Raw genomic sequence first — 24,105 nt, forward strand, 5'->3', positions numbered from 1 at the left:
AGAAAGAATAAACTAGATTGTTCATCTTGCTTCCTATCTGATCAATGCTGTCTCTAACGATCAGGATTATATTACTTGGGACTAAGATAGACAGAATCAGTTGTACTTGGCATTTATTAATTTAACTAGTACGCCCATACTCACAGACGGATTCATGTTTTTTATGTGTAATAATAGATCGGGATGTTCCTTAATGATATGCGAATATTTAAGGAGGTGAATCTACATGAAAAAATTATGATAATTTGTTAAATAAACTATTATCCGAAAGCTCTATCCATGCAATAAAAATTAAAACAATACCAAAAAAATTCGTACCGTACCGTCTACATTGGTGGCGGTACCGTTATATCAAATGTCTTTTTTTCCAGTATTCTTTTATCATATTTTCAGTATGTGTTACACAACTGATCCAATTTTCTTTTGGTGACTGTCTGCAGTATCTGCAGTATCATCGTGCCTTGCCTCACTTACAATATTGATAATTTCTTATTTACTTGTCGATGCCTTTGGTACACTTTCACTAAGTCTAATAATGATATCGGGCATTATCCATAATAGTTAAATACGGCCGTTCGAGTCTCGGCAGCAGTTTTTCAAAAATGCGACCTTATCATGCAGTAGAAACTACTGTAATTATCCCATAATTGGTGCTATCTCTTTCGAGTGTGTCGGGCGTAATAAACAAAGGTAGAACACTGGCACGTAGATGGGTTTTGCCATTCTTAGTATACGAGTGGAAGCATTTAAAATACTGAGGTACCTTCTCTCTTGGTTTTATGACCGACTATGCCATCGTAAATCGTACCGACTATATCAACAAAATACACAGTGCACAAAACAAATCCTGCTTTGCAACAATATATACTTAGTGAAAAAAAAATCATTTGTACAATTTTATGGAATTTTTTCATTGGTTAGTCAATTGTTTCGAATTTGAAAGGGACTTACTGTAGTTTTGGGAGAAAAGTTTATATCATTATTTGGGTTTGTTTTGTATAATAGAAATGAAAAAACGATACTCTTATCATCTCCATATTTGTTTGCTGGCCATAGTTTTTTTTTATAGAGTGAAGAAAACATACTTGCCTAAGGGACGTTTCACTTTCGAAAATTTCTCTATTGAATCTTTGAAACCTTCACCAGTAGCTTGTGTTTGAAGTTGTGCAGCCCTAGTGCCTGAGTAGTTTCAGGAAATTTATATTTCATTCTTTACTTACAACTGAATTTTTAGGAGATACTCAATATATTTAAAAAAAGCTTTAATAAATTTCACACCGACATTGTTAATCGCAACTTCTGATATACCTTTCAGTCTTCGAAATCTGTACAGTTAAAAACTAAAAAAAAAGTACCGAAGCGCGTTACTGTGTACTCATACAATTTTTCAATTGCTGTTAGAAATCGAAACTATATATATATATATATATATATATATATATATATATATATATATATATATATATATATATATATATATATATATATATATATATATATATATATATATATATATATATATATATATATATATATATATGTGTGTGTGTGTGTGTGTGTGTGTTCGAAGTGTTTTCGGAGCGTGAGCATTGAAGATGCCAAGTGAGATTTTGGCGAAACGTCTGCAGGATTCCAGTCGGATGCAGGATTCCAGTCGGAGTTCAACGAGCGAACGGATGATATCCCGGAATATAGTGTCATCACATTTTTCCATCCGTGAATCAGTACGTGAGAATATCATACACCTTTACGGGAAGGAGATCTTTACAGCAGTGTTCGAAGTGTTTTCGGAGCGCGAGCATTGAAGATGCCAAGTGAGATTTTGGCGAAACGTCTGCAGGATACCAGTCGGATGCAGGATTTGCAGGATTCCAGAAGGAGTTCAACGAGCGAACGGATGATATCCCGGAATATAGTGTCATCATATATATATATATATATATATATATATATATATATATATATATATATATATATATATATATATATATTCTCACGTATTGATTCACGGATGGAAAAATGTGATGACACTATATTCCGGGATATCATCCGTTCGCTCGTTGAACTCCGACTGGAATCCTGCATCCGACTGGAATCCTGCAAATCTTGCATCCGACTGGAATCCTGCAGACGTTTCGCCAAAATCTCACTTGGCATCTTCAATGCTCGCGCTCCGAAAACACTTCGAACACAGTGTTCGAAGTGTTTTCGGAGCGCGAGCATTGAAGATGCCAAGTGAGATTTTGGCGAAACGTCTGCAGGATTCCAGTCGGATGCAAGATTTGCAGGATTCCAGTCGGAGTTCAACGAGCGAACGGATGATATCCCGGAATATAGTGTCATATATATATATATATATATATATATATATATATATATATATATATATATATATATATATATATATATATATATATATATATATATATATATATATATATATATATATATATATATATATATATATATATATATATATATATATATATATATATATATATATATATATATATATATATATATATATATATATATATATATATATATATATATATATATATATATATATATATATATATATATATATATTTCGGATTAAGGACAAATAAGCACTTTTTTTTGCTTATATTTATTTAAACAACTATTAATTTACAATACTTACAAACTAAATTAAATACCTAACTGCCTATAGTAAATTTACAGTTGAATTGTATGCATTGTAGTCAGCCTTTAACATACCTCTCAGTGTCTACATATCGTTGTAATTTGCAAGCAGACTCGCTTAAATATGAAAAATGGAAAGAATCGAAAAAAGAAGATATTTACAGGAAAGTACATGCGCAAACTAACAAAAATTTTGCAATTATAGTTGAATTTTGAAAATGATCGGGTAATTCGTCAATAACCACTGTTTTAAAAACGACAATTAAACCAAAACTGACAGATATGACACGATTGCATAACAAGAATTTTCTTCGCTTTATAGCAGGGCATCTATAGCGTGTATAACCCCGTTGGTTGCTGGGATGTTCTGCGTCGCTATGTGTAAATTGTTTATTTTTATTTTCCCTAAAAACAAAAAAACATAGTCTAAATGGTTGCCTTGCGAGACCTTAATCAGTCGAACGTTAAAATAACATTTTTTAAAAATTATTAGATGACCGTGATGTTATTTTATCCAAAGTTTTGGTACAATTGATATTTGTCAAATGCTAACAGCAAAGGCGTTGGATGCGTTTGATCGATCGTACAAAAGGTATAATTAGTAAGCTTCACCCCACCGCTCAGGTCATTCTCTGACAGCAATTTATCATGGAAATTGAGAGCTTTAATGACTTATGAGACACTTTTTCTGTGTCTTTATCCTTGCATAAAGACGCAGACTTATTTAAATAAATCGAACGAGAACAACGAAATAATTAGTTCTCTTTCACGAAAGCTCGTTAAATCTTTTTCGACCGACATTTTAATTTTATGCGCGTCAAAGTGGATAATCGGTTGCATCAGTTCACGTCACGGGTATTGTTGGCTTGTCGATAGGCGCAAAAAAATGAGACTTTTACTCGCTGAAAAGGACTTTTTGTCGCGTTATGCGGGATACTTTGGCATCCGTTCGTTGTATAACGTTTAATGGGTGTTGTGGTCTTTGGTGCTTGCAACAAAAAATAAAACGCGCACACTGAGACCATTTTTTTTTAACCACCCACAAAAACATCGGTCTCAACGTCCAGCATTTTTTTGGAAGGTAAGTAAATATTGAGGTGTTAGTGCTGACTGATAAGAGGCACTACCTCTTAACAGGGAAGAACGATGAAAACTGTTTACGCTGGTTATCAATTTGGTCAGGGTCATTTGTGGTCATACTTTTATAGTTTTTGCCCACTTTCAATTTTGAATGAAATATCAAGCAAAAAATTGCATACCACAACCTACACACCAGGCAAAAATAAAAACGGACAAGGTTTTCTCATGAATAGAAAAACTTTATTAATCCCAGTAATAAACAATAGTAGGAAGAACTATCACTTAATTAGGTATACATGCATATTTATTTCACATATTTCATAATGTCGTTTATTAAATGCTGTGAGCATTTAGAATAATAGTTATTATAAGTGCGATTTTAAGCACTTGCGAATAATTGCGAAAATTGAGCAATAATTTTTTTAGTCATTTGTAAAAAAACATTACCCTAGCTGGGATAAGAATAAAAATGTCATGCAGTTATTTAAGAACCTTGAGTTAAACTGTCCTCTAAAATGCCATGTTTTTTTCTTTTTGTAAGTTAGTTTTTAGATTGTCAACAATACCAAGTAAAAGTTTGAAAGTTTAATTTGTCTCATTGTTCATGCTTATGTTCATATCTCATTCATTTAAATATTAACACATTTTTATGATCGTGTCGACAAAACTTAAAAAAAACATTTAATTGAATAATAATACCATCCAAACGTTAATTTTTGTATTGTGATTTTCAGCAAGCCTACTTATAATTAGTTTGAAATTTAGTAGGTAGCACGAAGCCTGAAAAATTCACTTTACTGCATTACGCCATACGCGATTTTAGAGTGCTATTGGCTGTCAAATCCATCGAAAATTTTGACATTTCAAGGAACTTTTTGATCACTAACGTTCACCGATTACGTATACATATAAACTATATGGCCACTCTAGGAAGCAGCAACAGTAATTATAAACGTATTCGCCACATCAGTTTTCTACAGTGAAACTTTATTAAAAACGTTGCAAGACACAAGAGCAATTACGGTAATATTATCGTTGTTATTATCTACGCGAGTCAGTCAAAAATTCTGTTATTATAGGATCAGATAAATATTGATACTTGAAGAATATTATTCGATAACTGTAACTACGATAACTACAACTTTTCTTTATTGACGCCTATTACCTAGGGGTTCCAATAAGTTCTACAATTCTAGACATTTGTTATACATAATTATCGTAATTACGTAAATTGGTGTTCGTTAAGTGATAAAATTCAATTACTTATTCTAATAGTGAAGACATTATTTTTTACCGTAACAGTTACGAAATTGTATGCGATCGAAAGTGAGCATCTCCCAAAAAGCGAATATGTGAAAGTATAGTTCAATGTCATCATCTTGCGGATGATGCATCTCTTTTCCGGTTGAGATGCCGCCTCGCCGTTGTGCCGACAAAAGTGAAATTTTACAATACCGAGTGATCCAAGCTTAACGTGCCAAATGAAATCTGCCTGTCGCACGTCGAAATATAAAACAAAAACTTCTTACGCAAACAGAGAAATGTCTATTTAAGAAAAGGTTAGGTGCAAAATATTTTTGAACAAATAATAAAGGCACAATAAGACATTTGGTATAGACTGAGAGTCAATATACAGCTTGTCCAAAATGAAAAAAAAAAAGAATATTAGTTGAGTAATTAATTAATTAGTTTAATCCTAACGATAATTTGAAATTTTTGCTATACCGTGCGAGTAAAGTCTATTTTCTGATGGATTTCGATAACTTAGATATTCAAAAATGTTCATTTTTGTCTGTAATAATGGCCAAGCTGCAGCCAATTTTTATTCGGCCAAATTTTATCAGGGATAACAAAAACCCTTACCGATTTTTATTATTCTAATATACAGGGTGTCCGAAAAGGGCTGATGACGGATTTTTTTATATTAGACACATTTTTAGGATAGGAATTTTTTTACACCTAATTTGAAACATTCAAAAAGTCGATTTTTACTTTTCTTGCAACATGCTAAAATCATGCTCTTAATTACCATTAGTAATCGTTTAAGTTAAGTTTAAGTTACTATAAATTGAATAAAAAGTTTTCTAAATTTAATTTTGTTAAATCAGTTAGTTTTGTTCACAATATTTTTTAAACGATAAATTATAATATTGAATAATAAAACTGAATACATTTAAATTACGTTTCCTACGTCACAGATGACTGAAATTTGGAGTCCACTTATCGTGCATAAGAAGAAGAGGGTGTGAGGGTAAAAAAGGTTAAGACACTTATAACGAAACAATAAATTAAAGTCGTGAAACTTCCAAAGACGTTACTGCCTAATCGAATGGCAACAAATAATTAAAGAGAAAAATCCGAAGAATAAACACGAAGGAAAGCGTTGCAAGCCCGGTTGTAAGGTTGTTAACCTTATTCACCTGTCATAAAAGCTCTTTATAGGCCAGATATAAAAATAAGCAGCAAAGAATAAGACAATTATATTAATAAATTATTGCGTTTGTCCTGTCCCAAGAATCCTTCTCGCTAGATTTGGAGAAGTGTTAAAAAATAAAACCTGTGTCACAGGCTGGTGACTGAACTCTTGTTTTCGGTATTTGTTTCAATTTAAACAATTCGCAACTCGACGCGATATGCTGGCGAGTGTGCCACACATCAAAGAAGAAAGCCGAGAAGTAGCTTTTCCATCGCATTGCCTCGTTAAAGACCTGCGGGCAATTTTACGCCACGACAAAATTCCCGCCTTTCACCCGATTGTTTGCAGAATCATCCGCCGCATTGTAGAAGACGGACCTTTTTCGGCGACGATGATGACGATAGCAAGTTTTTCTAAATTGGCTTCGTGTAGATCTGATCAGAGGTGTGATTTTTTGCCGGTGTAATTATAACGCGCATAAAAAGTTATTAATACGTTCTAGATTAGCTTCTTACCTGAATGTTTACTGATAGTAATTTGTGCATCAGCCTGCATGCTGTCTTTCACCTGGTAGTACCTCATACCATTCGTGTATAAAGTGTTTGGTATTAAGTGGCGTCGCACCAATTCCCTTGCTAGGGTGGGTTCTTCCACAGTGTTTCTCAGATCGTTACTGCTGAGAGCCGCAAAGGCTTTTTCAGTTGGCGCGAAAAGAGTAAACGTTTTGCTACCTACGAACAATTTAAATTAAAAAATAATTGTTGATCAGATTTTTTAATACATTTTTTTTAAATATATTCTTCTGCTCATGTCTTGAGTGTCCTATGAAATGTTTTGGAGACCTAACAAATTTATTATACCGTCATAATAGTTGATAATTTATTTTTTCTCACAACATTTTCAAACTTCCACAGGATACTGTAAGAATTTGTAAAGGGTAATTTTTACAAATGCCTCATATACGTGAAACCAAATACAATTTTGGAATTTTAAATACATTAAGAGATTTAAGTCGTCGAAAAGTAATTTTAAATATGTACCTGTAAGTACGTTATGAATTTTGGTGCCTGTAGGTACTTAAATGTGTTTTCTTCTATGTGCTTTGCTTGTAATACTGATATAATCAACATTCGTTTTTTATTCTAAATATTTTTTAGCGTTAATAGATAATTAATTCCAATAAACCAAAAATTTTCTCAAAAATGTCTTCAATGTTATGATATCTACACCAAAAAGATTTCTAGTTTTAAAGCACTTTTAATTGGTACATTCAATGCAAATAGACACTTAAGTATAACTGTTAGTTTAATAGAAAACCAAATTTTTTTACACTGTTTACAGAGTGTTTAAAAAATAAGGTTATGTACTTTATATATACTGTATTTTCGAATTCATTCATATCATTGATATAATCAGTATATTATTTTTTACTTTAAGGACTTGGCTAGAGTTATTGTGCTTAGTTGCAGTGTGTTTCCAATTATACATTTTTTTTAAAGAACTGACTAAAAAAGCACAATAAAATAATAAATTAATGTAATAAAATTGATTCAGATTTGACTCTTATCATAAGATTCTTTTAAACACTATAAATTGGGATTATTGTGATGATTTTAATAACATTCCGTTTGACGAAAATGTTCGGAAAATGTAGATTTGATATTTTACGAGTTCATTAAATATTAGAAAATATTTTGGAATTAATTTTTGAATTTAGGTATTTGGAAATAGAATAGCTTTAACTAGGCTTCATTTAAATAGTAAAAAATTGAATTAATGTATTTTTTATTATTATTATTTCTGGTTAGTTTATTGTTTTTGGGGAAGCGAAATGCAACAGCAAACTAATCAAAGCTTGCGTAGATGTCAACTCCTTAAAAAATAAAATAAAAACTTGAAATTTTAATTATTTCATGCTTTATCGATTTCCAGGTTTTTTCGTTCATTTTTCGAACAAAATATTGTTTATAGATATGTGAGTGATACGATAATTTAACTTACTCTGTAACATGTCAGCCATTCCCGATGCGAATATAGCTCTCAAAAAAGAGGTGAAGCGTCGCTCTCTGTCTGCTTGCAAAGTCTGCACTAGATCTCCCACGGGAAGTGGAAACATCACCCTGTCAATAGCGTGCGCGATTCCTTGTGGTATGTCGATGTCTTGCTTCTCTTCTAGTACTCTTGCGCCGTTAATTGTGGTTATCTAAAAGTACCCATTTTCTTTAACGAAATAAAAAATTAACCAATGCTCATAGATATCAAAGGCGCCGATCGAGATAACATATTTTTTGACGGTGCTTTTGTTGGTGGTGGAAGCATAGTTGTCAATTTGTTTATTTTAGTGTTATTCAATTTTTTAATATGAATAAGATGTAAAAGATGACGTTCGAAAATACCGGTACCTGTATCTATTTATCTTACATTCATTTTTGCAACATATGCTGGAGGACCTTGGAAATCGGCTGTTTTTAAATATTGACAAGTGTTACTACCTTAAGTTCAGTAAATTAAAAAATGTTACAGCTTTCGATCTTTTGGGTTTTATTATAAGGGTTGCCACAGAATTTAAAGATCCTATGTCGTCGGTCGTACTCTATAACGCCTATGTGCGGTCCCATCTTGAGTTTGCCAGTATGATATGGAGTCCCCAATGTCATAAATAGAATTGAAAGCATTCAAAATTTATTTTTCTCATGAACTTTAGATATAACTACACTCTAATAGCTGTATCGTATGAAGCAAGCCTGGACTTCTATCATATGTTGAAATTATCTGGCGAATAATATATAGTGGCATTTTTTGCATAATATTGTTAATAACAGAGTATTCTGGCCAGAACTGTTGGAAAAATTAGCCTTTAGTGCTATTGCGGTAATGACTAGAACGCCTGCTTAATTCTATGCGCCTAAATATAGTACAAATTCAGGAAGCACCAATTTTAATGCAAAGAAACAGTTACTTTTTGCACGTCGCTATTTTTGCTATGTCATTTAGGAATCAAGCAATAAGACTGCTTCGCCCGTTTTCTTTTTTTTTTGGGTTTAGAAATAGTTTTGCTTACTCTTTTGAATCAAGATAGATGTACCACTATCCAATCGCTCCCAAAATCATGACTAAGTATCTGAAATATCCTGTGGCTCACGTTTTGAAGTATTTTGCAGTAGGAAGTATAATATTGTTTTTTCCTAATACTTTTATTTTTGGAATTTTTATTTTTACTGTATTGTGGGCTAGTCTTAATAACAAAAGAAACAAGTTCTACAGTGTAAAATAAATAGCACGAACATTATTTACATTTGTTTAGAGAATGCAATAAAATTGAATCTAATAGTCTTACTGTATTTGTTACATTAATACAAATATATCAGGCCACTCAACAAATAGACGTATTTTTTTATTAAGAAACACAACAAAAACTAAACGTATAGGTTAAAAGTTCCCATAAATAAAATATTTTTTGAAGACGAAAATATTTTTAGTACTATAAATTCTTCAAATGATTAGAGAAAGAACTTAATGCAAGTGTTATTTAATATAATACTAAAGGTATTGGTCAAAACTAATGCTTTCTAACGCCAATTGCATATAATAATAAATATTTCTAATTAAGCGTTTTTTATGTATACTTCAAATAATTTCCTTTGTCCGAACAAAAAACAAAAGATTCCGATACGACCGCTTGATTCTCTCACATACAAAATTAACTTGGCAGTTTTCCTTTCACCTGCATCACGCCTGTAGCTTAAATAATATCTCCGTTTATCAATAAACTAACAAGCAAGAAAAAGTGTGTCGCAGAATTTTGTACGAGTGCAATTGAGTAGGCAATTAATTCACAACATGCGCGTCCATTGCTCGTATCATCTTGAATTAGTTATTTAATTTACAATCTATTGTGTTTTGGCATCGGCTTGGAACTTGGTAATAGAGGGTTGTTATCGGGCGAGTATCGCATGCAAAAAGCAGAAAGTCTATTTAAAATAAAAATTTATAAAACCCGATTTATGTGTTCGGTGTTTTTGCGTAACAATTTGCGTTCAATTTAAAATTTAAATTACTTAAAAAATTGTCTAAGTTAAAACTGCCTCAAGAAAACTGTTCCGGTTTTAAGATCAAGTTTTGGTTTTTTACGAAGCCGCAAGCATTTCAATTTTATTCATAAGTGCTAATTAAATACCGGCGAAATTAAAATAGTTTCATTGAGCAATTTGTGCACATAATTTCCACTGTAAATCATCGAACCTTAAGCATTTTTAAGACTGCACTTACCTATTTATCTATTTTCGCTTGTGCATCATTATATCAAAAATCTAAATTTAAGAGTGAATATATACAGATTTTTTTACTATAATTCGAAATTCGTTATAAAGGACTACTGACTTTTGATTAAGTTTTTGATCCCTTCCGAGAAAATGTATCATTTGAAGTTGTATAAAATCTGATAAAATAGATATTACCTTGATGTCGTTCCATTCTGCATCGTGCATATTGTACTGATTAACCCGTAACTGTGTTCCAGCCAATGATACTCCAGTCATTTCGTCCTGCAACGACGAAATGGCGAAGGCACCTGGTATCACGTGATGTAGAAGCAGCTGCAAAAAGTACCTTAAAGGGGCATGTGCCAAAAATATTTGCATTTGCAAGTTCGAATAAAAAAAAATACACCAGAAAGTTGACTATATCAATACGAACCCCACTCAATAGCCTCGGATTTTCTTTAAACTTTTCTTCAGCTCTTTCAGGACCACCCAATTGGACCAGCAGAGTCCTAAAAGCTTTATCTGTAGGTACGAATACCGTATAAGGTCCGGTTTCGTTCAGAATCGTATCCAAACCGGATTGTTTCAAGAACTTCGCCATTGCGAATAAACCGTTTTTCTTTAATAATTCAGTCAGCTCCGGCAATTTCGTATTGTTTTCTTTCCGCGGTGGAGTGATTGAAGAAGCAGCAGTGACTACGGTGGACTGAGGTAACGTTGATACGGTAGGTTTAGGAAGTAGCGATGTTGAAAATAACGAATTGTCTTTGCTAGCGGTCACGACGGATGCCAATTTCGTTTGGTCTTGGGTATATTTGGTTGAAGCGGATGAGGGTCTGGTAACTTTGGTGTAACTTCCTTGGAACGTCGATGAAGTCGATGCTGGCGTAGTACTGCGTGTGGTAGAATAAGTCTCTCCGACTAACGGCGACGACACGAATTGTGTACCGATATTCGTTTTCAAAACTGGAATACTTTCAGCTTCCTCAGATGTCAGGAACGTTGGCGTACTAGTACCGCCGGTACTAAAATCTTCGTGCAAAGCGATCGAATTGGGAGTTACTGTCACACCAATGGGTTTGCGACTGACCGTACTGGGCCTGGTTGTCGTCGTTATGGAGCTTGGAGTCGGCAACTTTAACTCACCTGCTTTAATTTTTCGCAAGATAGAGTCTACGTCCACATCGGGTTTTTCTTTATCGTTGCCTTTAATGCCTTGAACTTTTAATGTACCGTCGCTTTGTTCTTCGAGCAAAACGAAGGTCACTTTCTTTTGATTTGGCAAATTGTTAGTAGCAGTAATTTTTTCTAGACTGCCGCTAGCTCCTGTTTTCAAAAGTTCAAAGTCCGATCCTGGGGGTACCACATTTTTCGTTAGCTCTTCAAGAACGACCTTGGGAGGTTTCACTGTTGTAGGGGAGGTTTTACTGAGTACTAGTTTCTCCAAATCACTGCCTGGCTCTATAGGTACTCCCCCAGGTACCAATTTTGGATCAGATGTTTTTATGAGTTCAACTTTTTCACCGTTAGGTAAAGTTATTTCCTGCGCTTTAAAGGAGGGTACTGCTGAACTGGAACTGGTCTTAATAGATTCCTCGTTTTGGTTGTTAGCTGAAGTAATCTCCTCACTCGATGAATTGGGATTCTGGGTATTAAGAACTTTTAATTTCTGACCATTGGGCAATATTACTTCGTCGGCTTTCGCCCCACTCTGTGAAGACTTAGAAAATAAGCTCTTATCTGCTCTAATCGCTATAACCTTGTCTCCATTTGGCAAGGTAATTTCTTCCTCCTTACCATTAGCGATCAGGTTAGGGTCATTTGTTTTAATGAGTTGAACTTTTTTGCCATTTGCGAGTGCTATTTCTCTCGAAGATATATTCTTATTGTCTTCGTCGCTGGTAGCGCTGATTGCTGCTCTTAATTGAGCTAGAAGGTCATCTCTGTTGATTTGTTGCGACTTGTATTGCTTTCGAAGTACATCGAGATCATCAAGGGACTGAATCGACTGAACTTTGGAACTTCTGGATGGAGTGACAGTCGGTAAAAATGACGGCTGTGCATTTTTTTTGGTACTGCTTTTGGTACTTCTTCTAGGCTTCGGTGTTGTAGTTGTAGTTGTAGTCGTGGTGGTAGTTGTCGTTGGATGTTCTAAATAATACTGTTTTAATGCTTGCTCAAACAAGGGGGCTTCTTCAGGGTAAATATATCTTGGAACGGATTGGGTATAATGCAGCCTTTCGCCAGGCGGTTTGTACCATTTCTGGTACAACTTTTTCCTTTGTTCTTTCTGCTCTTGTACAAATTCTTCGTGATCGGCCTTGGCTCGATTTAGTGCTTTTTCGTATTGCCTTTCCACAAATTCATTATGTTTCTTAATGATCTGCTGCTTGTCCCTTAGTTCCTTTATTCTGTCTTTATTTGTTTCTGGATCTAACTGCTTGATTTGACGTTCTATCGCTTCGACTGGATCCGAAGTTGGTCGGGTTGGTGGCAGAGGGTTGACCTGAGGTTGCGCGAACCCCGGTGTGAAGCTGGTTTGCGTATGGTGCTGAACGATCCTGGAATTATCAGGAAATACTACGGAATTCTGCTGCAGGGCCGGTCTCAAATGCGTCAAGTCCTGCTGAATAAAATTTTGATTGCTAGTGGTTGTCGGGATAGAGGATATTTGAGCTTGTGCCCTGGGAATATTTTGTTGACTATTGCCAGCTTGCTGAAACGTTTGTTGTTGAGATACGGCTGGTCCGAATAATCCGCTGTCTGCTAAAATCTGTTGGTGTCTGCTAAATTGTTGAGGCAAAACTCGAGGAGGACTGGTTTGATGAAGATTGAATCGGTGCTGATGTTGCTGGATATCGCTTAAAATTTGACCTTGCTGCTGCGGCGATAGTTGCTGATTGTCTATGTGGCCCGGAAAATGCTGAAAGGAAAGCATCATGTTTTGTAGTAAGATGGTTACAAGTTGGGCCATAAATCTTAAAATATAATTATTTTCTTAAGTTGAAATTCGTGGATAATTAACGCTAAAGGTATGGGATGTGACCGTAAATCTCGTTAATCGGGAACAAGCGGAATTACAAGCATTTCATCCGGCAGTACAACCAATTATATCGATTATTATGTCCCAATCGGTTTGACCATTAAAACGGGTCTGTTTCGAAAACGGAACGTTCGAAGATTTTACTCCCGCTACTGTTAGGAAATCCGTTCGTGAGGGCAGTTGAATAATTATCAATTGTTTGCTGAATTTATTACCGCCAACAAAAAGTATATGCAACTGCGATTGATGCAACGCCGAACGCTTTTCGCAGACGCAGATGAGAACTAAGTGTTTTTAAAGTTGGTCAATTGAACGACGGTATTGCGTTCGAATGAAATATAATATTTAAATATTTCAAGTGGTTTTGAATTTAATGGTTTCATCCTATTTGCAAAGAGAACCGTTACAACGTGCTATAGACAAGATTTTGTGTTTGAAAAAATGTTTTCTTTATTTACAATGATTTTAAAGTTATTTTTTGTAAACTTTTAACTTATTTGCTATAAAGTAGTATATAAACATTTTTTTTTATAAATAAAAACAACAAATTCTAGTGTATTTGCGCACGCTTAGGGGCTTTTGCCATAGATTTGTAATGTTAAACCATCTGTTACAATATATCGGATATTATAAGGGCCTATAAAATTACGATTCTCTAGAATGAGGCATTTAGAAATATTAAAGTTTCTCTAATAATTAGATATGTTTTTAGTAAGAATTATATTTTATTTTTTTCCAAGGATTTTAGTTTCCATCCTGTATATGCCTGTTTTAATTCCGACGAAAAATTTCCAAACACCATTATTTAAATTAATTTAGGAGACATTCCTTTTGAAATTGCAAATTTGAAATTTTAGAATCTATGGTCCAGTAGTTTACGTCCTCTCTAGTGTTCGCTAGATTAATATTGCTATTCGAATGTATTTGAATAGATGTTAGGGAATAGATATTTACTTTGTTTTACATATTTTCACCGGGGGCTCGGACATGGCCACTTTACATATATAGATTAGCTGCTATAAGTTGTAATCAAAAATTTAAAATAAAATATATAAGTAGTAACTATGTCAAAATTCAATAAAGAAAACAGAAAAAGAAAAAGTAATTACGACATAAATAATTGCACGTGTAACAATAATAACTACCCAATCCCAATTAACATAAATAATCTAATACCATTCTTCTAAAAGTAATACGTCTGTATTTTTACTCAAGTTAATTATTTTGGAAAAAAATCTTTCTTTTGTCTAAGAAAGAAACTGGTCATTTTAATTAAAAGTTTGAAAATTTTACTTCTTAAAAATCTACAGTGTGTCCCACTTAAGAACTGTACACCTTAGTAAAATCTTTGTTTATGGTTCGATTTTGATATTTTTTTGATCGGATAGATCTCCTAAAAACGCACTAAAACCTTATGTTTTTATTACATCAACCAGAAGTCATGGCTAACGGGTACTAATTTTTGATGTGATCGAGAAGAGCTGTTAGGGATTTCTTTAAGAAGTAAGTGTCAACGAATTCTTATTCAGGACTACTTAAAACCTAACTATACTAATTTCCATGATGGTGCTCGAATTTTTAATTCTCATCTAATAATGAAAATAACAGAAATATTAAAATTGATTGACGTCGGCATACTGTTTCCTTTGTAAAATCAAGTTTGCCATGGAGAAGCGAATACTCGACTGTCAAATTCACTCGCTAATTTACATTTTAATTTTGTTTACATTATACCTTTCGAATAATAAGATTATTAATGCTTATTTTAAGATAATACTGAAACATAAATGTCCCTTGACAAGTCTTTTTTATTATTATTTTTGGAATTTGTATAATTAAAAATTGTAAGATCTTACAATCACATACGAAATAATCGTTATTTGCAAAGTTTGCAATATTTTTTTTATCATTAAAAACTAGTTACTTTTAGGTAGTCCTGAACACGAATCTGTTGACATTTTCAATATGAAAAATCTTTAAAAGTAGTTCTCGATATTCCGCTTCAAAAAACTGTGTCAGTTAGCCATAAAAAACATTCTACAGGAGTAATGCTTAAGCAAACGATATTTCAAACACCCTGTATTGAAACATTATGAAAATTGGTATAGTTGAGTTCTAAGTACTCCTGAATAAGAATTCATTGCCAATTTATTTTTTATAAATACCCAATAGTACTTCTCTCTTCTTTCTCTTTTGTTATATAGTCTCAGTTGGCCATGACTTTAAGTTGAAGCAATAAGCAAAACAAGGTTTTAGTGCATTTTTCAGAGATCTATAGAAAAAAAAATCAAAATAATCGCTAATAAACATTGATAATAATTAACGTAATAAACTAAGTCAGGTTAAAATTCCAATCTAACTAACTAACTAACTTGCGATAAATCTAATGATAGTAAAGATTTCAAAAATATACATAAAGTTTATGGAGTCATCTCATATGATTCCAATACGCTTTCACTGCCCTCAGGCCAAAGCCGCTCACTTCTGATTTGGGTGCAAAAATCGTGATACGGAATATTCTCTTATGTAACAAAATCCGGATGATACACCCGACAATTTCAGGAACATTGAAGGACCTATTCCAAGCATTTTTGTACTCAAACTTGTGTATAAGATGGGCCTACGCAATATTGTTTGCTTTTTTTATTTAAGTGAATGTCTTATTTGAACACAAATAAATAATGTATGTGCGCAAAGCGTCCTCTCAAATACCAAGCGTCGATGGTCAGCGCTGTACTCATTTTTTTCCAATTATATTTTATTGCCGCATTACGTAAAAGTTAACCTTTCAGTTACGTTACGATTTTGAAAATATTCTGCAGTTACTATTTGTAGGTTTCATGTCAAATAATATTGAACAAAATATAAGATTCCCACGTACAAAATATTACAAGCGGTTTTTTCGTCGGAACAGGTTCCACGCGCAATTAATAGCAGACTTTCTGACAAGGTTGGGATCTGATGTGAAAGCTAGAATGACTAGAATGTCTACAGAAAAGTCACGCATTGGGCAACGGTATTATCATACAACATCTAAAATCAAAATCGTCTGAGTTGTATCATTACTTCAACGCTAAATCTATTTTCTCCAGGTTTCATTTTAATAAACGTTTAAAGAATATATTTGGGTGATTCTGTTTTAACTGCGATTTTTTATATCTTGTATTGTTTGATCTCACTTTTTAATTTAATAGTGAAATTTTTGTATTAATTAGATGATCATATCATCATCATGTCAAATCCATTTCTAAAATTCATCTATAAATTTATAATTTTTTTGTCGCAATAAATGGTTTAAACTTAATACATCATAAATTGTTATTTCTATGATGAAACTAAAAAAAATGAACATTGAATTCGATCAATAACTTTTGCCTTTAAAATTTAACGAATTTTTGAATTTCAATTTTCAGCTACCTTGAGATTTATGAAACGTTTAGTAAATCGTGTTGAAAGTACGTTATCTGAGTATTGATTGATTGAGTATATGATTTTAAAACTCAAATTTATTTTATGTCAGTAACGTGGATTTGAAATTTGTTTCCTGTTCTTAACGCTTTGAAGTTGTAGTAAAAACACTTCTTGCTTTTATTTTTACGGTAAAATAGATGTACAATATGCGGAATCACGCATTTATATTAAAAACACTCAATTCACTGCCGTAATAAATCAAATTATTTTCTGTGCGCACCAATTACTATGTTAGTTTTAGTAGAGTCAGCTAGCTCGCCATAGTAACAAGACAATTCGAAAAAAATGAGGATGAAAAGTGATCCACGATCTTGTGAAATAGTTGTTAGGGATAGATCTGCGGATAATGTTTTTATTAGGGATACTAAATGACTTAAGCCATACACTATAGACTCTACCAAATATGTAATATAAATACGATGATTCGTTCATAAAATGAGTATAAACTGGCAGCCAGCATAAACAAAGATTTATGAATGGTTTGGTTCCCATGCTTGTGGCGATATAGAACCAATAGAACGGAACTATAGAACAATAAAAACGGAATTTAGGATGATACAAACTACAGACCTAGAAGAGACCGCAAAAGTCGTTCATAAAATTTGCTTTGTTGCGATGCAAATATTGACATTTAGGTAAAGGGGTGAGAAATGTTACCTAAATATGATTGGTAACCACGCAAAATGGGAGAATGTAATCATTAGTGTGTGGGCCCATAATGTAACAATATTAAACTGTAAAATAAATAACTACATTATGAGTACTTTAATTAAACAAATTTGATACATTTTTAGGGATAATACAACAAACAAACCATAAACGATGCTTTTGAGAATTCCTTGGAAATCGACACGAATAAGCACGAATCACCGAGAAAATGCGCCTTTTATTCGTTGATAAGTTGATATATGAGTTATATTTCTAATTTACCAATAGTTTTGTACATAGAATAGTTAAAAATATTATTCGTTTTACAGTGTAACGGAAAAAAACCCGACCCGTAAAGATATTTGCATTAGGTTGAAATGACCACAATCTATCTCCATTGATTTTAACTTTAAATTTAAACCGTAACTAACTGTTCATTCATTATTTCAAAAAAACTTTTGAAACCTCAAAATCACCAATAGTCAACAAACAAATTTGACGTTCAAATTCGAAAGCATGATCCGACGTCTCCTCTGATAGGTCAAAAATTTTAAGAACCATAGTCTCTCGAATATAATGATTGAATAATTTTGTCAAACTTGTTAAATTCTAAAAGGAATCGATGTTTAGCATTAACGAGTATGTGCCTGACAAAAAAGCTGAAGCTTTACACCAACGACATGAAGAAAGTGGAAGTAACACACGAAAAGGATTTACGAACCCATATACCGCTTTCACGCAAATGTCAAATGAATGTTGTTCCTGGAACTCACCACTTAACCGTGTGAACCTACACAGTGCAAGGCCCTCTTACATGAAATTTCAGAGAAAGTTAAGAAGAAAACGAAAGCCCATTGTACGCCCAGATCTGTTAATCGAAATTACGGCGCGGATACCTGAACTTGACCTTCCTTTTCGATTGGCCAAGGATGAAAGAGAGACAGGAATTGGCCTTCGAAGGTTTTTCAACGTGATTCGATTTTATTAGGCATCATACGTTATCGCCGAAAATCATTAAATAATTTAATGATAATTATTATTAAGTAACCTATTGAGCAAGGGTAAATATCAAATAGAATTAATTAAATTGAAATAAAGATTTGAATAAGCATTCTAATGTAAAACAGTTTGTTTTGTCTTTGCATTCATGTAAAATCAGTTTACTTTTTTTTAATTTTCAACATCTCTCAAAAAGATTTGCATTTTGTAAATACCTAACGTAAAACGCTAAATTCATTATGACCTGATTACAAAACAGCTCGTTTATTTTTCGTGTCATCAGCTTAATTTCAGGATATTTGGCAACTATTTCAAATAGGTTATAAAAAAAATTATTGCACTTAAACCGCACAGTTCGCGGTATTAATTAAATGCACGGCAGATTGTTTTGGCTTGTAACCGGTAGTATATTATAACGATTATGCATAAACCAACAAATTAACTGTGCCCCATATTTAGCGAAAAGTGGACCGAAAAAATGACACAAAAACACAGTCGTTCGTTTAATTATTATTTGCCTCCGTTAGACAAATTTCAGCGGATTATTCTATTACCAATCGTTTTATCCGGGTATTTAACGCGATTGTGTAAGGTTTGCATTAATAAATCGTTTCGTTAGATATAGGGTTTTTCATTCCTAACTGCGGAGGATCTTTTTTTTTTTTAATTGACTTGTCGGCCACCATCTTGATTGTTGAGCACGTCTTATTGTTAAATAACTATTTCTTTGGAATGTCATTGATTTTATTTTAAATCGGTGTGAACGTTTTGGTCGTCATGAATGAAATGAAAGAAGAATGAAGATTATGATGCTGTTGAGATAAATGCCAACCCAAATGTTGAGATATAATTTAATTTAATTTAATTAATTTATTTAATTATTAAAATTAATTAATTCAATTAAAAATGACAATGCAAATAGTTTTGCTAACTCTACATCCTTTAAACAAAGTCTTATTGGTTGAACTAGACAATTGCAATGGCTCGCACAGGTGGGATATCCATCCATCCATTCTCAACATTTCTTTTATGATGACTTCAAAAGTGACTGCAGTTTTAGTATTGGTAAGGCCTCCATATTTCTAGTATCTATAGTGACACATATTTTAAACTCCTAAAAATTGCTAGGATGACATCTAAAATTTTGAAATATTTTATGTTACAATTCTATCGTAATATTTTTTTCCTTTCGCTTTGCTATTAAAACGTTTACTAAATTTGCATAATAGTTTAATTCATAATTCAATTAAACGGTCCTTTCGCCTCTGTCTCAACTGTATTTAATTTATTTTTATTTCTTTATCTATTGCGGATAATAAATTATTCTATGTTGTTGCTTTAAAGTTTATAATAATATAACTTGCTAGGTTTTTTTTAAGCAACTGTTAAGTCTGATGACTTGGTGAAGTGTTGCGATAAGAAATTGGAAATATATATATATATATATATATATATATATATATATATATATATATATATATATATATATATATATATATATATATATATATTTCACGAAATCGGAATTTGAGCGTCGTTTATGAAGCGTAAATTTTTGTTGTTGCTAAAGAATAATTTATTAGCTTTCAACATAAAAATGCGGATATTTGCACATGTGTACGCAAATGCTATTTGTTCATTTTAGAGTATCGATTTTCCTAGTTTTTGTTTTATTACTGCACGGCCGATGGCTATTGAATTAATTAACTAATTTTAAGTTTGATTATTTAAAAATCTAACGTAATTGCATTTCTCGTTATAGCAAACCATATCAATTAAACGCAAGAGAGAAAAACTTAAATAACAACTCTATTACATCTACACTTTCTCTCAGAAGGCATCTTCGTGGTCTCGAGAAATTTTGTTTATATTAGCATAACAAATTATTGTAGGCACATTAGTATAATGTCGCGGTCAAATATAGGTAGCGAAATAATTTATTTTTCATTGTTTATTTGTTACGACATACTCATTCAGGTTTACTTTCTTCTAAAATGGAAGAAAGTGCTTTCGAACACGAATGGAACTGCAATGGTTTTTTACGTTACAGTAAACCTAATTACTTTTTTGTTATTTACCTCGATGGAAGGAAGATTAATAAACAATTAAATTTCAAAAAAGACAGCTTGGATGATCGCAGTTTGCTCTTTTATAGATTTTGTAGGTAGGCAAGTTAAAAGCAAATTTTTACTGTTATTGCGTTAGACTTAGTGGATTTCAAAATTAGCGTCGACTTATTTGTTTAAAGTTATTAGTAGTTATATTAGATAATACAGAAATTTTTATTTAAATCACACACTGATTTCACGGCTGATTGTAACTATTATCGCGTTCAAAACAAAGTAATTAAATTCGGATCATTTAATGATGATTAATACATAGAAGTCGTCTATATCACAATTCCGGCTGTGGGTAGGTTTCCATCGCATTTTGAGCAAGTATTGTACTTCCATAAACTTCCTTCTAAACGTTTTAAATGCTTTTTGGAAAGATCTTTGATATTATGTCGTAACTTTCGCCACAACATAACAACCAAACTTATTGACTTATTGACAGACTTAGTTGATTTCAAAATTAGCGTCGACTTATTTAAAGTTATTAGTAGTTATATTAGATAATACAGAAATTTTTATTTAAATCACACACTGATTTCACGGCCGATTCTAACGATTATCGCGTTCAAAACAAAGTAATTAAATTCAGATCATTTAATGATGATTAATACATAGAAGTCGTCTATATCACAATTCCGGCTGTGGGTAGGTTTCCATCGCATTTTGAGCAAGTATTGTACTTCCATAAACTTCCTTCTAAACGTTTTAAATGCTTTTTGAAAAGATCTTTGATATTATGTCGTAACGTTCGCCACAACGTAACAACCAAACTTGTTGTTAGGTTTTATAATATAAAAATTTAAATCCAGCTGTACAGCTTCCTTTTTTTGATTTTAAAAATATTTTTATGGCACTATACGATTAACAATCGCAGAAATTCAGTTCAAGGTTTATCCATAATGATAATGTGATATGCAATTTGAAGAACAAATTTAGAAGCAAGCCTATGAAGTCATTTCATTTAAGGAAAAACAAATTAGATAGAGCAGTTCGAAAATGCTTTCGTTTTATTATAAGTTTATGTAAAAGAGTTTGAAAAACTTATTTCCTGCTTTAATTTGCACTATATTGATTTTTTTAAAATTTATTATAAGAAAAAAATATGCAGGGGCCTAAACTTGAATACTCATTTTTTTGCATTCGGCCATAATAGTTTTGGCGTTTTGGTACTTTATATCTTAAATGATAACACAGCTGGTGTACACTGCATTCAGTTCTATAGGATACTTCAAGGTTCACGTGGGAATGCCATTAATTAATTAATTAATTAAATTCCCCCTGCAAATCAAGTTATTGCTTAACTATTGAAGGTTAATGACACGTACCAAGTCATTATAGTTAGTTGATAATTTAACCACTTCCCTAATGAAAACAGAAAAGCGTTAGCCACACCTTCGGAATGATCAATTTGCAATTTTGATGAATTATTTTTTTTTAATTTTTACAACAATCGCAAAAAAACCAGAAAACTGTTTCGTACCTGTCATACCTGCGAGCAAATTAGTTCGTTCCCCTTTTGATGTTAATTGACTACGAAATATAAAGAATTTCTAGACAATAGCGCAAAACAATACGTACATTTCTTCATAAATACTTAATGAGTTCTTGCTCAGTCATTTTATTTTGATGTCATCCCGCGTCTATATACACTCCGTAGAGAATATTAATAATGATAGAAGTGATTGTGAGTTGGCAATAAAATGTGCTTAAATTTAAAACAGGAACTATAGAAGGTGGTCCAAAAATATTTTAGCTACGATCTTGACATTATGACGAAAGCGCAAAATTGATTGAATTAAAAAAAAAAGTTCTTCAGTTCTTCTTTGAGGAACAGCATCAAATTTTCCATAAATCTTTTTGATATTTTTCGAGCCGGTTGAAAATTACCCGTTATGAGTTTAGATTTTGCAATTTCCACTATAATTTTGTGGAAATTGTGTAGCGTTAACGTTTTTCTGCTTACGGTTTAATCGTAAAAAAAGACGCTTTTGACACACAGCAAAATCGATTAAAAATTATGAATTTTTCTCTATTTAAAATACACACAAATTTATTTATTAAAAATATTTCCCCAGGTATTTCGTAACTAGGCATCCTTCACTGGGTGAATCCTTACGCCCCAACTCCAAGATTAGCATAAATTGATCAATTTTCAATATTCGATCCGTACATATTACAATAGATACTACATACATATATATTTTTGAAGATCGGTAACAAATAGGCCTCAAGCCTATAAAAAAACGAGGCCGCATCAGTTTGGTTGCTTTATTTAGTACAAGAATTCTGGATTTTCGTTTTTAACCAAATGGAAAGAAAAAGTGGAAAAATTAGTACCTGCAATTGTGCTCCACCAATCCCGCCAAACTGGCCATTCGCAAACGCGGCATATAACCCCACCAAGAGGGCGCACAATGTAACCGCCGTGCGTGACTTCATCGCGGTAGTGACTGCTTCGCTGCAAGACGGGGTGGCGGTATTTACGAAGCCCTATTACTATAATCCACTCTCACTCTTTCTTCAGATGATGAACAAGAAGTAGTGGAAAAGACCGGCCGCTTCTTTAAACCGCGACGGTCTGAGTAACTGAAGAAAGTAATGTTTATCTTAGATCGGGTAGGCAAAACTTAAGAAATATCTGGTAATTGGGAGACAAACAAATATTCTATGTCGCATTGAGTTCAATTGAATGTCGATTCGTATCCTATTAAAATCATTGACTAGTTAGTCAACGTTGTTTTCCTTGTTATAAAACTTAACCTATCCTGAATTAATCAGAATCCTTTTTGATTAAAAATTTTTGCATTCTCTTGTAATTGAAGTACTTGAAACAGTAAAATTAAATTCGAATTTGGCGAAATTGGTATTATTTAAAAGAAATAGGTTCATCAATTTTATTAAACACATATTTCCATGGTCCTGACATGCAACCCAAACAATTTTTGCTTTCATCCGACATAGATCGCATTTTAAACAGATATTTTTTTCAAATTGATTCTATATTCTATAATACTAGTATTCTTTCTTTCTGACTGAAGTTATTCTACTGATATAATTTACGTAAAAGTGATTTTTTATCACTAAGCTAAGTCTTAACTTCACCCATTTCAGTCACATTGAAAGGATATGATTTGAGATTATGTTGTCTGATCTGATTAAAGCTGGTGAGCGCGGAAATATTGCTTTCCCTTTGTTCAGGATTAAACCGAATGTATCACTTAGCACTTTAGTGAAGGAAATGAAAAACGAAAGAATGCTTTTGGACATGTGATAGATATTATGTTGCGACAATCTATATCATTTGTAGTTGTATTCACCGACGACGTCATCCCATCTATTAGAACAATAAATACAATAGAACAGTTTGTTATTTTACAATGGTCGCTTTAAGCCTTAAAGTTTAAGGCT

General features: G+C 32.6%; 1 protein-coding gene across 1 annotated transcript; it reads right to left on the bottom strand.

Moving 5' to 3' along the window:
• Nucleotides 1-2,627: 2,627 nt before the first annotated feature.
• Nucleotides 2,628-23,246, bottom strand: LOC132697505 (uncharacterized). Its single transcript, XM_060663099.1, has 6 exons — nucleotides 23,035-23,246; nucleotides 10,856-13,345; nucleotides 10,618-10,755; nucleotides 8,162-8,363; nucleotides 6,676-6,891; nucleotides 2,628-3,069 (listed from the first exon to the last, which is right to left on the bottom strand). Exons 1-6 carry the CDS (start codon nucleotides 23,134-23,136, stop codon nucleotides 2,981-2,983), a joined length of 3,237 nt encoding a protein of 1,078 aa, XP_060519082.1. The 5' UTR covers nucleotides 23,137-23,246; the 3' UTR covers nucleotides 2,628-2,980.
• Nucleotides 23,247-24,105: the final 859 nt, after the last annotated feature.

This window comes from Cylas formicarius, unplaced genomic scaffold (assembly GCF_029955315.1).
Source record: "Cylas formicarius isolate icCylForm1 unplaced genomic scaffold, icCylForm1.1 PGA_scaffold_1__22_contigs__length_36826433, whole genome shotgun sequence".
In the NCBI taxonomy this organism is placed as follows: Eukaryota; Metazoa; Arthropoda; class Insecta; order Coleoptera; family Brentidae; genus Cylas; species Cylas formicarius.